This window comes from Scyliorhinus torazame, chromosome 5 (assembly GCF_047496885.1).
Source record: "Scyliorhinus torazame isolate Kashiwa2021f chromosome 5, sScyTor2.1, whole genome shotgun sequence".
NCBI classification, from domain to species: Eukaryota; Metazoa; Chordata; class Chondrichthyes; order Carcharhiniformes; family Scyliorhinidae; genus Scyliorhinus; species Scyliorhinus torazame.
Window position 1 is genome coordinate 208,878,382 of NC_092711.1, and position 17,944 is coordinate 208,896,325.

General features: G+C 49.2%; 1 protein-coding gene across 1 annotated transcript in view; it reads left to right on the forward strand.

The window, feature by feature from the left end:
- The window catches only part of LOC140418102 (sodium- and chloride-dependent neutral and basic amino acid transporter B(0+)-like), a 92,042-nt gene that overhangs the window by 58,353 nt on the left and 15,745 nt on the right, over positions 1-17,944 (forward strand). The window contains exons 8-11 of the mRNA XM_072501521.1: positions 2,571-2,799; positions 3,274-3,399; positions 6,083-6,201; positions 10,128-10,227. Of these exons, the coding sequence (XP_072357622.1) occupies positions 2,571-2,799; positions 3,274-3,399; positions 6,083-6,201; positions 10,128-10,227 (574 nt within the window). The remainder of the gene's footprint in view (positions 1-2,570; positions 2,800-3,273; positions 3,400-6,082; positions 6,202-10,127; positions 10,228-17,944) is intronic.

The window sequence follows — 17,944 nt, forward strand, 5'->3', positions numbered from 1 at the left end:
ATATGTTTCTAGTGCTATTGTGAGCAGCAACATAATATGCCTCTCAACAGACTACACCTGCAGGCCAAGGGCTGCAACATGGTGTCTAAACTGCTGCTTGGACATGCGGCAGTTTCATCCAGTTTACGAGAGACCTGAAACTGGTGGTGTGCCTTTAAACCTTCCATCTCTAACTTCACCGTCGTTTGTAGCGTTGAGTTGCAGATGGACGTAGTCCACCAGATCGGCGGAAGAATCGTCTCTTTTTGTTCTTCAGCCTATTTTGCCCTGCCTTCTCCGTTGTTACCTTTAAGCATTTTGCACTCCTGTACCATGTTGTGTTCTGTGATCCATCCGTTGTAATGATGTACCCAGAACATATAGTTGTTCAACTAGAAAGATGATTTATTAACAAACAAATGGGAAGATAGCACAGATAATACAGAGAAAGGCTACTAAATCAATGCAGTGAATTCTCCTGGAGCTACTCTAGGTACGACTATCCTGTTGTATGTCTTACCAACAACTCGCCTGTCTCTCGAGTCATGTGATGTATCTTTAATGCCCCCTGCTGGTCAGAAATCCTCCAAATAACTATGTGCATTGACAGACAACTATATACATTGATCTGTACAGACATATCCCACACTCACCCTCACCCCCACACCACCCTCATCACTAGACTCACCCTCACTCCCACTCTCACCCCTCCCACACACCACCCTCACTCCCCCCCTCACCCCCACCACCTGCAGCCCCCCCCCCCCCCCCCCCAAGCCCACGGTCTAACCTGCATCTTTTCTTGCTTCTTGCAGGACCTGCTGGAGATGGGGCGGGTCCGTCCGGTGTCCCCTGTCTCCAGCCAGTCCCCATGAGCCGAGTAGTGACGTTGAGAACAGCTTGGATGCCAGCCCTCAACCTGAGACCCAAGACATGCCGGAGCTCGAGTCCGGTGATGACACTGACTTTCCATCACAGCTGTCTCCAACATCCTCCACCATCTTCGGTTGGGCACTTTAGTGAATCGGTTCCTGAACATCTTCTGGTGTGCACCACAGCTGACCCAGTACAGTAGATGGAGATAGGAACTCCTGAGGGGGTGGACAGTCCAAGGGTGGGCCAACCCCAGGGACTAGCTGCCGCCCAGACAGTTTTCGGTCTTCTGGAACGGGCATCTCATCATTTGTGGAGGTGCATTTACAGAGCCAGGGACCACATGAGGGGTTGTCGGCGAGCATCCAGTACCTGCGGGTGCAGTTGGAGGAGTCCCATACGTGCCACATAGGCCAACACTGCACGGGTGGCGCCTGCGGTGGAGGCATTGGGGGCGACGGTTTTGGTTGTAGATCACCATGTTCAGACCCTAGCTATGGCCCAGGATAGGGTTGCAGCCTCACAGACAACCATGTGCCAGAGCCACTTGGAAATCGGCCCAGGCACTGGCTGACGCAGAGGGAAGTGGCGCAGTCCCAGAGGGAAATGGCGCATTCACTGGCTGATGTGACATAAACCCAGAAGGTGGTGGCACAGTCAATGCCAGACGGAGATGGTCCACTCTCTGCTCCACGGCCACAAGCATGCAGAGCCTGGCCGAGACCAGAGCGGGCCTCCAGGACTGGCTGTGCCAGATGGCGGGGGAGCCTCAGAGGATAGCTCCGCTCACACCCCCATGGGTCCCATGGAATAAGAAGGGGGCCATTTGGCACCCCGAGAGATGTGGACGTGATGGAGCCCCTGCCGATTACTTCCACAGAGGAGTTGCCGGAAAACTGCAAATTCCCGGAATCCCCCCTCCTGTCCCTGGGGCATCTGGTGGGCACCGAGCAGAACGGGTGGCACAACGTCACCTGGGATGCCCAAGCAGTAGCCGGGCCCATCCAAGCCCAGTCAACCCAGAAGACGCCCACCAACAGGGACCCAGGTCGCAGGGTGGGAATCACAGCAGGCCGCATCTACTCCTGCTGTTAAGTCTGGCGAACCACCAAAAAGGGGCAGGGCGAGGAAGAAATTAGGGAAACCAAGAGTGACGAGCCCCACAAACTGACTTCAGAGCAACAGGATTCCCGTCTACTTGCAGAAGGAGCTCTGCGCTCATTCAGGAAGATTGGTGAAAGCACCAAATCGGCCTTCCCCTTCAGGGAAGAGACTTTGGGTGAAGGTGTGGGAGAATGTGCAAATGATAATATGGGGATAAAGCATGGGGAAATGTAGAGTAAAGGGTTAATTCTAATGATAAGCACTGAACGTGTGCAGAAGGAACTCTGTCACACTGATGCCACAAGCTAGGAGGAGTTGAGTATGAAGCATCTCAGAGGATAGCTCCAGCTGTGCCTTGATCTTATTAAACTTTTGTAAGGAGCTATCATGTAAACAAATGGGATGAACAAAAGATCATCATCGCAAGTAAGAAACCAACGAATCCTGAGATAAAGGTACAGTAACAGGCTATTGACCAGAGGGAGCTTTATGCAGCCAGTTCACCATACACAACACTAGCCCCTTGGTTCTGATGGTTAGTGTTATTTTTTTACCTGTTGAACAATTTTGTGCAATATTTCTCACTGCTAGCTACTTTTTTTTCTATTCCCCAGGTCTGGAAAGATGCTGCAACACAAATTTTCTATTCTCTTGCAGTGGGCTGGGGCACTTTAACAGCATTGTCATCCTATAACAAATTCCACAACAACAGTTACCGAGACACCATTATTATCTGTGTTATTAACTGTGCTACAAGTGTGCTTTCTGGATTTGCCACCTTCTCTGTCCTTGGCCACATCGCCCATGTACAAGACCAGCCCGTTTCAAAGGTTGCACAGTCAGGTAAAGTAGAACTGCTCAAACTATGAACCAGGGTTATTTGAACTATCTCTCTGACATGAACAAGTTCCAGTGTACAGGCACAATAATCACCAAATCTGCACATCTTTGGACTGTGGGAGGAATCCGGGACACCTGGAGGAAATCCAAAGGGGAGAACATGCAAACTTCATACAAGCACCCAGAATTGAACCGAGGTCCCTCGCGCTGTGAGGCAGCAGTGCTAACCACTGTGCCACCGTGCTGCCCAGTTCTAGCACAGGCCGCGGCTCCCAGTTGGTGCTGCTGGGACTACACAACTGCCGGCTGCAGGGCAGCCATCAGGATGCACCCCCCCCCTCCCATTCCCCTCCCCAAACCCTGCCCCCCCACCCAACTCCTAACCCTGGTGCGATGCAAGGGTGTTCTGTCAAATTCAGCCCCATGTCTCTTCTGAGCTTTAATCATTGTATGCTTTCAATTCTATCCACTGCTTAGGTTTCGGTTTGGTTTTCATTGTCTACCCAGAGGCTCTTGCACAGTTGCCATTTGCACCTTTCTTGTCCACCTTATTTTTCCTCATGCTGGTCACTGTGGAACTTGATACTCAGTTTGCAGATTTGGGTAAGAATTGCATTGCTTTATTTTAATATTTTCTGTCTACTTATAGCAAAGGAAATTATGCTAAATTATGTTTATCACACAGGGAGAGAATTTAAAAAATATTTATTTATGGGATTTGGGCATCACAGGCTAGGCCAGCATTTATTGTCCATCCCTACTGATCCTTCAAAAGGCCTTCTTGAACCGCCACAGTCTATGTGGAGTCGGCACACCCAGTGAGCTGTTCGGGAGGGAGTTTCAGGATCTTGACCCAATGACAGTGAACGGAAGGCAATATATTTTCAGTGAGTGAGTTGGAGGGGAACTTTATGTAGTGATGTTTCCAGGTATCTGCTACCCTTGTCCTTGTAGATGGTAGTGGTTGTTTGTTTGGAAGGTGCTGCCTAAGGAACCTTGGTGAGTTCCTGCAGTGCATCTTGTAGATGGTACACACTGCTGTCAGTATTCGTTGGTGGTATTATGTATTGAAGTAGTACTGCCTGCTGGTGGAATGTCATGTGATCTGTTGTGACAGCAGCAAAATTTTTGTGCCCTCACAACGTTCGACACCATCCAGGACAAAGCAGCCTGCTTGATTGCTCCTCTTCCACAAGCATTCAAACCCTCCATCATTGATACACCAAAACCTAAACAGTGGATAGAATTAAAAGCTTTCAATGAATAAACCTCAGAAGATACATGGGGCTTAATTTGACAGTGTGTACCATCTACATGATGCACTGCAGGAATTCACCAAGGTTCCTTAGACAGCACCTTCCAAACATGACCACTACCATCTAGAAGGACAAATGCAGCAGACACATGGGAACACTACCACCTGAAAGTTCCCCTCTGAGCCACTCACCATCCTGACTTGGAAATACATGGCCGTTATTTCACTGTCGCTATGTCAAGTTACTGGAACTCCTTCCCTCACAGCACTGCAGATATACCTACACCTCGGAAGCAGCAGTTTAAGAAGGCATCAAGAAGGCATCTCACCGCCATCTTCTCAGAGGCGATTAGAAATGGGTAATAAATGCTGGCCTAACCAGTGACACCAACATGCCATAAATAGAGGAGCAAGCCATTCGGCCCTTTGTGCCTCCTCCACCATTCAATAAGATCACAGTAGATCTGGCTGTGGTTCCAACTCCACTTTCCTGACCCCTCCCTCCTCAATTGAACTCATCCTTAAATAAATTCAGTGGCCTAGCCTCCACTGCTTTCCGGGAAAGAGACAAATGACCATCTGAGACAAAACTTTACTCCTTATCTCCTTGCTAGAAGGGAGACATCGGGCAGGATTTTCTGCACCTGTCCACTGCCAGGATAATCTGGTGTCATCGAAAGTCAATGGACTTTTGGCTCGGTTTCCAAATCTTCTGGGACGGTTCTCTCCACAATGACACTGGAAGCTCCAGGTCATCTTATTCTTCAACTCCCTTAGTTCTAGTCTCCCCCACAAGAGGAAACAAAATATTGATGGGCTGGTCCTCTCTTTGGGCAAAGAAATGGTTGGTGACGACCCTAGGGGCAGGTAAACCTGTGCTACTGAGGGTGATGTATTTCAACTGAGATACTGGTTGTTCCAGTGGATCTGGAGCCAGTGGGAGATTGGACGGTTTACTGATCCTGGTTGTGGAGAGGTTGGGTTGGTGTTGTGGGCCTGAGATGAGAAGATATCACAGACTTGAGGAGTGGTGGTTGGTGGAGGCTGGGGTAAATTGAAATTGGAGGCGGAAGCTTGTGTTGGGAGGTAGTGGGTCTGCAGTCTTCATAATGGGATTAGAGGCCTTGGTGGGAAGATTGCTGGGAGATGCCCAACCATGGGAGGCTTCTGCATCCACCAAATCCTCCCCGAGGGTCTAACTGTTGAATTTCCATGGGGCTAAAGCTGAACGCCATTGACGTAGTCTTGTGACGTTATTCAAATGATCAACCTGGTCCTTGGAGTGTGTTTACTGCTCGCCCACCTTCTTGGCTCAGTTAAAGCCAAAAATGAGTGGGTTGGGGGCTTTTTTTGACCAGGAAACATTTTTATGGGACTTTATTGACCCGACCTGCGGCAAGCCCATCGCTTTTTAAGGTTAAAATTTTGTCTTTGATGTCTGAGGACCATAATTATGCATTCCTCTCTAAAACTTTCCATAATACCAGAGCATCAGGAGTGGGACTAGGTCAAATGCATGTTTCAGAGAGGAGACAATTGGATAGAGGAATAAAAACAGAAAAAACTGGAAAAACATATCAGGCCTGGGAGAATCTATGGAGTGAAGAACTGAGTTAATGCTTCAAGTGCAATATGAATCTTCTTCAGAACATATGGTAGAGGAAACTGTCCTCATCTACTCACCTGGTCTGCAAGTATTTGGCCCCCTCAATGATGGGATGTGTAGTATCAATGTGTAATACAAACATTCGAAAGGTAGAGAAATGTATTGGGAGATTTCTTCATGCTTCCATGTGATCCTGACTATGGAAAACTGATTAGACCATGTGCTATGACATCACATCCCGTGAGGATGCAAGTATTTACATAAACCAATATTCAAACGATTATACATATTTTATCGAATGTGGTGTTTTAACATTACGAATCAAGAAACCATCAGATGAGCTTTCTCTGCGGCTGTGTAAATTATTAATCAATTAATTATTAATTAATTAAGCACTGATCCATTGTAACATTTTCTTTCATCAGAAACAATTATAACCATCCTGCTGGATCGGTTCCCGAAGTTTCTCCAAACAAAACGTCTTCATCTGATAACTGGAGTTTGCTTGTTGTTTTATTTCTTTGGTCTTCTGTATGTATCACAGGTACATTGCTTTTGAGCTTTTGTCACGTGAGAAAACGCACAGAATTCAGTGGCACAGTAAGACCTTCTGTGGGAGTCTCTGCCGGTGGGACTCTGCGTTCCGCCGGCAGCACAGCCATGCTCGTGGGTTTCCCTGGGTGTGGGGTGGCCACATTGGGAAATCCCATTGGCGGATGGCGGGAACAGAGAATCCCGCTGTCGGCGACGTCCCGCTTCCTGAAAAACGAAGTGTGCTGCCACTGAAGCTTTTCCACTTATATAATATTAGAACAAAGAACAAAGAACAAAGAAAAGTACAGCACAGGAACAGGCCCTTCGGCCCTGCAAGCCCGTGCTGACCATGCTGCCCGCCTAAACTAAAATCTTCTACACTTCCTGGGTCCGTATCCCTCTATTCCCATCCTATTCATGTATTTGTCAAGATGCCCCTTAAATGTCACAATCGTCCCTGCTTCCACCACCTCCTCCGGTAGCGAGTTCCAGGCACCCACGACCCTCTGTGTAAAAAACTTGCCTCGGACACCTCCTCTAAACCTTGCCCTTGCACCTTAAACCTATGCCCCCGAGTAATTGACCCCTCTACCCTGGGAAAAAGCCTCTGACTATCCACTCTGTCTATGCCCCTCATAATTTTGTAGACCTCTATCAGGTCACCCCTCAACCACAGTCGTTCCAGTGAGAACAAACCGAGTTTATTCAACCACTCCTCATAGCTAATGCCCTCCATACCCTCCATACCAGGCAAGATCCTGGTAAATCTCTTCTGCATCCTCTCTAAAGCCTCGACATCCTTCTGGTAATGTGGCAACCAGAATTGAACACTACTCCAAGTGTGGCCTAACTAAGGTTCTATACAGCTGCAACATGACTTGCCAATTCTTATACTCAATGCAAGCATGCCGTATGCCTTCTTGACTACCTTCTCCACCTGTGTTGCCCCTTTCAGTGACCTGTGGACCTGTACACCTAGATCTCTCTGACTTTCAATACTCTTGAGGATTCTACCATTCACTGCATATTCCCTACCTGCATTAGACCTTCAAAAATGCATTACCTCACATTTGTCCGGATTAAACTCCATCTGCCATCTCTCTGCCCAAGTCTCCAAACAATCGAAATCCTGCTGTATCCTCTGACAGTCCTCATCGCTATCCGTAATTCCACCAACCTTTGTGTCGTATGCAAACTTACTAATCAGACCAGTTACATTTTCCTCCAAATCATTTATATATACTACGAACAGCAAAGATCCCAGCACTGATTCCTGCGGGACACCACTAGTCACAGCCCTCCAATTTGAAAAGCACCCTTCCATTTTTGACTAATGGTGTGGGACTGACTTACCTTTCCCCATCTGCTGTAAATAAATACAAACTCTGGTTAAAGAGATGAAAAGCAGCGATTATAACACCCAGCAAATCAGATTTACAATGTCTACCTTTTCAATCAGCAGGATTTTTTGGAACCTTCGCTTTCAGTGTTGGGGTGACCAGTTTGTATATTTCTGTCCCAGTGCGAGCTTGGCCTAGGAGCATCGGAAATAGGAACATAAGCAGACTTTTTGCCCACTCGACCCTTCCCAGCCATTCAACTAGATCATGGCCGACTTTCTACTTCAATATAATTTTCCTGCACAATCCCAGTACTCTTGATGTCTTCAATATTCAGAAATCTATCGATTTGGCTTATCATAGAATTTACAGTGCAGATGGAGGCCATTCGGCCCATCGAGTCTGCACCAGCCCTCAGAAAGAGTCCCTACCCAAGCCCACACCTTCACCCTATCCACTTAACACAGTAACCCCACACAACCTTTTTGGACACTAAGGGCAATTTAGCATGGCCAGTCTACCTAACCTGCACATGTTTGGATTGTGGGAGGAAACCGGAGCACCCGGAGGAGACCCACGCAGACACGGGGAGAATGTGCAGACTTCGCACAGACAGTGACCCAAGCCAGGAATTGAACCTGGGACCCTGGAGCTGTGAAGCAACTGTGCTAACCACTATGCTACTGTGCTGACCGGTCTTGAACATGACTGAGCCTCCACAGACTAAAGATTGGCCGCCCTCTGACTGAAGAAATTCCTCCTCAGCTCAGTCCTAATTGACCTGCCCCTTATGTGTCCCCTGGTTCTAGACCCCTCCAGCCAGGGGAAACATCCTTCTTCAATCTACCCTGTTGAGCCTTGTAAGAATTTTGTAAGTTTCAATGAAGTTATCACTCATTCTTCTAATCTCTAGAGAATACAGGCCCTGTCTCCTCAATATTTCCTCATAGGACAACCCCTCCATCCTCTGGTGAGGCTCTCTGGTGAACCTCTGTTACACTCCCTCTATGGTAAGTATCTATTTTCTCAGATAAGGAGACCAAACTGTACACAACACTCCAGGTGTGGTCTCACCAAGGCTGTATACAATTGCAGTAGGCCATCTTTTTACTGTACTCAAATACCCTTGCAATAAAGGCCAGTGTACCATTTGTCTTCTTAATTGTTTGCTGTGCCTGTATATTCGCTTTCAATGGCTCATGCTCAAGAACTCCCAGGTCCATTTGGACATCAGCACTTCCCAATCTTTCACCATTTCATAAACTCCGCAGGGTGAATTCTCCACCTCCTCAACAGAATGGTTCTCAATGGCGAGCCACCGCTGGAAACGGGATTATCCGTTTCACCGCTGCTCAATGGCATTTCCCATTGTAACCACCCCACACCACCGGTAACCTGCGGGCAGGGTGCACTACTGGTGGAACGGAAAATCCTACCAGCTGAGACTTCACCCCGCATTGGGCGGCACGGTGGCTCAGTGGTTAGCACTACTGCCTCACAGTGCCAGGGACCCGGGTCCAATTCTGGCCTTAGATGACTGTCTGTGTGAAGTTTGCGCGTTCACCACATGTCAATGTAGTTTTCTTCTGGGTGCTCCGGTGTCCTCCCATAATCCAAAGATGTGCAGGCTTGGTGGATTGGCCATGCTAAATTGCCTGTTAATATCCAGGGATGCGCATATTATGTATGGGGTTAGATAGGGCTGGAGTGTGGGCCTGGTTTAGAATGCTCTTTTGGAGGGTCCGTGCAGACCCGATGGGTCAAAAGGCCTCCTTCTACAACATAGGGACCCTATGATTCTATTCTATTTCTGGTTTTCATAGCAAAGTAAAATAACGTCCATATTTTTCCATGTGATGTTCTACTTGCCATGTGTAGGGCAGCACGGTAGCATAGTGGTTAGCACAATTGCTTCACAGCTCTAGGGTCCCAGGTTCGATTCCCGCCTTGTGTCATTGTCTGTGCGGAGTCTGCACGTTCTCCTCGTGTGTGCGTGGGTTTCCTCCGGGTGCTCCGGTTTCCTCCCACAGTCCAAAGATGTGCAGGTTAGGTGGATTGGCCATGCTAAATTGCCCTTAATGTCCAAAAATTGCCCTTAGTGTTGGGTGGGGTTACTGGGTTATGGGGACATGGTGTGGGCTTGGGTAGGGTGCTCTTCCCAAGAGCCAGTGCAGACTCGATGGGCTGAATAGCCTCCTTCTGCACTGTAAATTCTATGAAGTTCTATGAAGTTTATGTTCTGCACTGGATTGGATTGAAACCATGCTGACATTCTCTGCTGTCACCTCCCAGATCGGAGAGGTGAGGCTGGGTGCTTCCTGGAGACATCCCTGGGGTACAGCACATCCCGGTGTTGGCATACTCCTGTTATCAAAGCCTCGTGCGACATGGGGGTACAGAGCACATAAACCTGGCTGATTTCAAAGCTGAACAGAATGAGGACAAATTGAAGAGAAAGGCTAGAATTGGGTGTTTTGCAATTGAGTAAAAGCGTAATTTGTTTCATATTCCTTCAGTCTCACAATAAAACTATTAAAAATATTTAAATGTGATGGTTTTGTCATGTAACATTTTTCAAATTCTGATTTAATTTTAGGCTGGGGTTTACAGGTTATACCTAGTGGATTATTACTGCACTGGATGGATTCTCATGATAACAGCTCTGCTGGAACTCATTGGTCTCAGCTGGATCTATGGCAAGTCATGCAGGAAAAAAGAACTGAAATAAAATAAATAAATTGAAAAGCACCTGTGTCTTAATGTGTCTGGGAAAAAGGAAGACAGGTGGGCGGCACGGTGGCACAATGGTTAACACTGCTGCCTCACAGCGCCAGGGATCCAGGTTCAATTCCAGCCTCGGACGTCTGCCTGTGTAGAATTGGTGCTTTCTCCCCGTGTCTGCGTGGGTTTCCTCCGGGTGGTCCAGCTTCCGTCCACTGTCCAAAGATCTGCAGTTTAGGTGGATTAGTCATGGTAAATTGCCCGCAATGTCCATCGGTTAGGTGGGGTTATGTGGTTACAGGGCGGGTGAGTGGGCCTACGTAGGGTACTCTTTCAGCGGGTCGGCCAGGATTCGAAGGGCCAAATGGCCTCCTTCTGCACTGTCGGGATTTTAGGAGATGAATTGGTTGATCTGATAAAGACAGTTCTTCATACCTGAGAATTCAAATGCTCTGCTTACCTGTCGACGATCTTTGAGAAGAAGAGTAAGCTAACACCGGGATGTTCTGTACACCAGGGATGGCTCCAAGAAGCACCCAGCCTCACCTCTCCAACCTGGAAGGTGACATCACAGAAGGTCAACATTGTTGCAATCCAATCCTGGCAAAAGTCTTGCTTTGATTTCCCGTCCCTCCCCCATTCTGATAACAGGGACCTATCCATCTCAGACCAGATCTGAAACGCGAAACTTTCTTCGGCGGGGATTTTCCGCTCCTGTCCGCAGCAAGCTTGTTTCGCGGCGCCAGTGGAAATATCATGAGAAGGCCTTCGACATGCCTTCCGGCACATCATTATCGGCTCCATGGGGCAGAATCATATCCCCACATCAAATAAAGCGCCGTGATGTCAGAGTGACGCGATGTCCGAATCGTTTCAAAAGGCTCAAACGTGGTGAGCATGATGTGGAGATGCCGGCATTGAACTGGGGTGGGCAGAGTAAGAAGTCTAACAGGTTAAAGTCCAACAGGTTTGTTTGGAATCACTAGCTTTCGGAACTCAGCTGCTTCCTCAAGTGAATGAAGAGGTGGGTTCCAGAAACACAGAAATAGACAAAGTCAGTGATGCAAGACGATACTTTGAATGTGAGTCTTTGCACGTAATTCAGTCTTTACCGATTCAGATGGAGTGACTGGAGAGAGGGATAATCACAGATTAAAGAGGTGTGAATTGTCTCAAGCCAGGACAGTTGGTAGGAATTTGCAAGCCTAGGCCAGATGGTGTGTGGTGAATGTAATGCGATATGAATCCACGGTCTCAGTTGAGGCCGTACTCATGTGTGTGGCTATCAGTTTCTGCCCGGCAATTCTGCGTTGTCGGGTGTCCTGAAGGCCGCCTTGAAGAATGCTTACTTGAAGATCAGAGGCTGAATGCCCTTGACTGCTGAAGTGTTCCCCGACTGGAAGGAACATTCCTGCCTGGTGATTGTTGCGCGATGTCCGTTCATTCGTTATCGCAGCGTCTGCATGTTCTCGCCAATGTACCACGCTTCGGGACGTCCTTTCCTGCAGCGTATGAGGTAAACAACGTTGACCGAGTCGCACGAGTATGTACCCCGTAACTGGTGGGTAGTGTAATGGTGGTACCCATGTCGATGATTGGTGAGCAGAGCTCGAAGGGGAGTTCGGAGGTGAGTTCACTCAAAGTTCGTGAAGCGCTTATGGAGAAGCTCCACATCTGTAGGATGGAGGTGGGGGAGGGGAGGGTCACAGGCAAGTCACAGCAACGCTTTCAAGGCTGCCTTTTGGTGCAGGGCCATAGGTGTGTTTGAAGGGCTGGCGAGTGGGAAGGAAAGAGAAGCCTGGGGCATGGGCTTCAGTGTGGTGGTGAGGGGGCGTTGGGGGCCATTAGGGGAGACAGTCAGCACGGACTCAAGATTCAAATTAATTGGGGATATGGGGGTGGGGGAGGTTGCATGGTGTGCGTATGGAGGTAGGATGCAGACAAGGGCAAGGATAATGAAAAACTATATGAAAGGTCAGTACCCTGTTGCAGCTGAGACCATTTAGCTTGAGTTTAAATTACCTGCTCAGTGTCAGGCTGGTCACGCAATTGCACCCATTCAAGCAGCACTTATGTGTGAAAGTGCCAATGATTGATGCTCAGCCTTTAACCTTTGGCACACAGATTTCCAAATTCAATGGCAGCTTTCGTGTAGCAGTACCATTGTCCAACTGAACAAGCTGGAATATTCCCTTAGGAAGGTGGCCCTGGCACACATCTCAAGGGTAGAGCTCTTTGTCCTTGGCTCTATGCTGAAGTGTTTATTGACAAGTGCATCCCATAGCCAAGTTGAGCGCAAGACCTTGAAATGAATTTTAGGACAATGCCTGAGCTTGAGAGGAGAGCTCAGGTGCAGTACAGTAGCCAAAGCTGTCGCCACGTAATCATGTGGTGTGGGGGCAGATGTGATGTGGGGGTCTTGCCAAACTAATACCTAAACTAAGGAACACCAATGTTATGGCCAGGACATGACTCAATCGACTTTGAGCCATAAACTTTCTTCAGTGCAGAAGGAGGCCATTCAGCCCACTGGGTCTGCATTGCCCCTCTGAAAGAGCATCCCACCTAGTCTCATTCCCTTGCCCTATCTCCGTAACCCCACCTCCCTGTACATCTTTGGACACTTAAGGGGCAAACCACTTTGGACTGTGGAAGGAAACCGGAGCACCTCGAGGAAATCCACATAGACATGGGGAAAAAATGCAAACTCCACACAGACAGTAGCCCAAGGCCGGAATTGAACCTGGTCCCTGGCTCTGTGGGCAGCAGTGTTAACCACTGTGCCACCGTGCTTCCAGCAAATTCTGAAATGTGGCTGCTGTGTGCAGGTGCGGCCTCCAAATACAATGCCCAGATCATTGAAACGCCAAGGTAATGACTGGACGGGCAAATCAGAAGCCTCCCGCCAGCGATTTGGCGTGAAACCTGTGGCCTCTCAGTTTTTCCTGAGGTGCTACACAGATTGGCAGAAAAGGCCATCATTGACGGTAGCGGGCTAAACGTCACTTTTCCGACCCGAAAGAAGAATTTGACAATTTCTGAGATGATTCTGCCCTTAGAGTCTTTTGGGATTTGTACAAATATTTTACTTTCATAGGTTGGTGACACTTTACTCACCCTGTTTGAAATCCTGAATGATCCTTTCTCTCATTTAACCTGTTTGATAGTGACACCCAGGCCGTGATGAACTTCAAGCGTAAACAAGCTGCCCTGAAGGCAGTACAAACCAAGTGATTGTGTCTCTCTGCTTTCTTGTTGTTCACAGGTGTCATGATATTCAAACACACACATCATGATGGACACACCAACAGGCAAATCAGAGCACACAACACCACAACCAATCACACACAAGAACACCAACCACATAAAAAGCACGAGCACGACACCTGGTGGTCAGTAGGTCTGGGGACAAAGACACGGACAAGAGCTGTTACAAAATCACAAACAGGGAATCCCCACGTGCAGAGTATCAAGACAAAACTGTACATAGTAAGATTAAATAAAATAGCGTTGTACCATATACAACCGTGTTGGCTCAACTGTGTGTCAGAACGCCCAACGCCACATGGTACAGGAGTGGATCGATACCTGCCAACTAACCTGCCATTCTGGACATGGACCGCACCGACAAACCACAGCCGTTGCAAGTCGCGGGGAACCTAGGTGCCAATTGGAAGCTCTTCAGGCAGCGATTTGACCTGTACATCCGTGCCAATGAAAAACAGAGTGCCTCGGATGAAACAAAGATTGCAATGCTCCTCTTCTACGCAGGTCAGCACGCCCTCGACGTCTTCAACTCGAGGAACTTCGAAGAAGGCGAAAACCAATCCAAATATGACACGGTCATCCTCAAACTGGACCAGCACTTTAAGGTTGAAGTGAATGAAAGTTTTGAAAGATACCTCTTTCAGCAACGCCTGCAATGTAAGGAGGAGCTTTTTCAACCCTTTTTGACGCACCTCCGAATTCTAGCGCAGTCCTGCGGTTACGGCACCACCACAGAGTCCATGATCAGGGACCAGATTGTTTTTGGCGTTGCCTCTAGTGGCCTACGCCAGCAGCTTCTTAAAATAAAAAGCCTCACCTTAGCGTCTGCTGTGGAAGCCTGTATCCTCCACGAAAGGAGGCATGCTTGCCTTCATTGGCCGGGGCATTGAGTATAAGAATTGGCAAGTCATGTTGCAGCTGTATAGAACCTTAGTTAGGCCATACTTGGAGTATAGTGTTCAATTCTGGTCGCCACACTACCAGAAGGATGTGGAGGCTTTAGAGAGGGTGCAGAAGAGATTTACCAGAATGTTGCCTGGTATGGAGGGCATAAGCTATGAGGAGCGATTGAATAAACTCGGTTTGTTCTCACTGGAACGAAGGAGGTTGAGGGGCGACCTGATAGAGGTATACAAAATTATGAGGGGCATAGACAGAGTGGATAGTCAGAGGCTTTTCCCCAGGGTAGAGGGGTCAATTACTAGGGGGCATAGGTTTAAGGTGAGAGGGGCAAGGTTTAGAGTAGATGTACGAGGCAAGTTTTTTACGCAGAGGGTAGTGGGTGCCTGGAACTCGCTACCGGAGGAGGTAGTGGAAGCAGGGACGATAGGGACATTTAAGGGGCATCTTGACAAATATATGAATAGGATGGGAATAGAAGGATACGGACCCAGGAAGTGTAGAAGATTGTAGTTTAGTCGGGCAGTATGGTCGGCACGGGCTTGGAGGGCCGAAGGGCCTGTTCCTGTGCTGTACATTTCTTTGTTCTTTGTTCTTTGTTGAAAATGCTACCTGCCGTTTTGCCCGATTTCAGGCGTCCGAGTTGGTACGGAGGGGGTCCCCAGCCGTCGAATCGGCAAGCCAGGCCGCCCACGACGCCGAACGCATCCAGGCCGTCGATTACTTCCTGACCCACGGCCCGGACGACAGCGGCCGCTTCCTGCGCTTTTCGCGGTCTCCCGCGCTGGTGCGCGCCAAAAATAACGGCCACATCGAGGGACGCACTGCGCAGGCGCGCCCACCGCAAGATCGCACTGCGCATGCGCAGTGGCGCAACGAACGCCGTGACGTCATGACGTGCGCCAATTGTGGAGCTGTACATTTAAAAGGGCAATGTCCTGCAAAAAAAGACAGTGCCTCAGATGTGGCAAGATGGGCCACTACGCTGCCCACTGTCGTTCGGCTCAACCCATGGATCCTGCACATCCCCGACAATCTCGCAGACAAGTCAGGACCGTCCAGCCCACGCATCAAGACTTCCAGTTAAGTGATGCAGATGACCAGGATGCCTTCCGCGTTTCCGTCATCGATGTCAACAAGGTCAATGCCATCAATCCAGCCGATGAGTGGTGTGCCACCCTGACGGTCAACCGATCGCGCGTCACCTTCCGTCTGGACACCGGCGCATCCGCCAACCTGATTGCATATTCTGCAGTCCAGGCCATGAAGGTCAAACCACCCATCACGCCATCCCGGCTCAAGATGGTTGACTATAACGGGAACGTCATCCCGTCCATAGGATCTTGCCAGCTACAGATAACTCACAAGATGCACATGGCCACACTCCCCTTCGAAGTTGTCGGCTCATCAAAAGACTCGTTACTGGGCGCACAGGCGTGTAAGGTCCTTCACCTGGTACAGCGCATTATGTCTCTCTCTCCAGATGAGATATCCGACTTCCCGGATGCTGAGTTCCACGCAAATCTCCATTCCCTCCTTGCTCACAACCAGGAGGTTTTTGAAGGCATGGGGACATTGCCATACACGTACAAGATTCGACTCAAACCGGACGCCATCCCTGTCGTTCACGCACCTCGCAGGGTTCCTGCGCCACTCAAAGACCGCCTCAAGTTACAACTGCAGGATCTTCAGGACAAAGGGGTCCTATCCAGGGTCACGGAGCCCACGCCATGGGTCAGCTCCATGGTCTGTGTAAAGAAGCCCTCTGGCGAGCTCCGCATATGTAGAGATCCTAAAGATCTGAATAACAACATCATGCGGGAACACTATCCCATCCCGAAACGAGAGGACCTCACCAGCGAGATGGCGCAAGCCAAAATATTCACCAAATTGGATGCGTCCAAAGGATTTTGGCAGATCCAATTGGACCCGGCCAGCCGAAGACTATGCACATTCAACACCCTTTTTGGCAGATTCTGCTACAACCGGATGCCATTCGGCATCATTTCAGCATCTGAAGTTTTCCACCGCATTATGGAGCAGATGATGGAAGGCATCAAAGGGGTACGTGTATATGTGGACGATATCATCATTTGGTCCACCACTCCGCAGGAACACATGCACCGTCTACGACGTGTCTTCACCCGCATACGACAAAATGGCCTGCGTCTCAACCGCGCCAAGTGTGCCTTCGGCCAGATGGAGCTGAAATTCCTCGGGGACCACATCTCACGATCAGGGGTCCGTCCCGATGCAGACAAAGTTAGCGCCATCACAGCCATGCCACGGCCGGCTGACAAGAAGGCTGTCCTAAGATTTCTGGGCATGGTCAACTTCCTTGGGAAGTTCATTCCCAACCTGGCTTCTCATACAACGAATATGCGCCATCTCGTAAAAAAATCGACAGAATTCAACTGGCACCAATCGCATCAGCTGGAATGGGAGGAGCTCAAGCACAAACTGATCACGGCACCAGTGCTGGCGTTCTTTGACACGACTCGCCCTACAAAGATCTCAACAGCCGCCAGCCAATCTGGTATTGGAGCGGTACTCCTGCAAAAAGACAGCACGTCGTCATGGGCCCCGGTTGCATATGCTTCACGAGCCATGACCCCTACCGAACAGCGCTACGCGCAAATAGAAAAAGAATGCCTGGGCTTGTTAACTGGACTGGACAAGTTCCACGACTATGTGTATGGCCTGCCACGATTTACGGTTGAAACTGACCACCGCCCCCTGGTCAACATCATTAACAAAGACCTGAACGACATGACCCCTCGCCTCCAGCGCATCTTACTTAAACTCAGGAGGTATGATTTCGAACTGATCTACACTCCGGGGAAGGATCTCATCGTGGCGGACACGCTCTCCCGAGCAGTGAGCACACCACCAGATGCGGAGGGGTTCGTGCGTCAAATTGAGGCACACGTGACTCTGACAGCAGCAAATCTGCCAGCTGATGATCCTAGTCTGGCCCACATACGTGCAGAGACGGCGACTGACCCCCTTCTGCAGCGAGTGATGCGTCACATGACGGAAGGGTGGCTCAAAGGGCAGTGCCCCCAGTTTTATAATGTGCGAGATGACCTTACCAACATAGACGGGGTCCTTATGAAATTAGACAGGATCGTTATTCCGCACAGCATGCGCCAGATGATTCTTAATCAACTACACGAAGGCCACTTGGGCGTCGAAAAATGCAGACGAAGGGCCCGAGAGGCGGTATATTGGCCGGGTATTAATGAAGACATAGCCAACATGGTGCTCAATTGCACAACCTGTCAGAGGTTTCAGCCGGCGCAACCTCCGGAGACGCTTCTACCATACGAGATGGTGACGTCCCCCTGGGCGAAGGTGGGTGTTGACCTATTTCATGCGCTCGGCACAGATTACATCGTTATTATAGACTACTTCTCAAACTACCCGGAAGTCATGCCTCTCCATGATCTGACGTCGTCCGCAGTCATTGGGGCCTGCAAGGAAACATTTGCTCGCCATGGCATTCCAATGACTGTCATGTCGGAC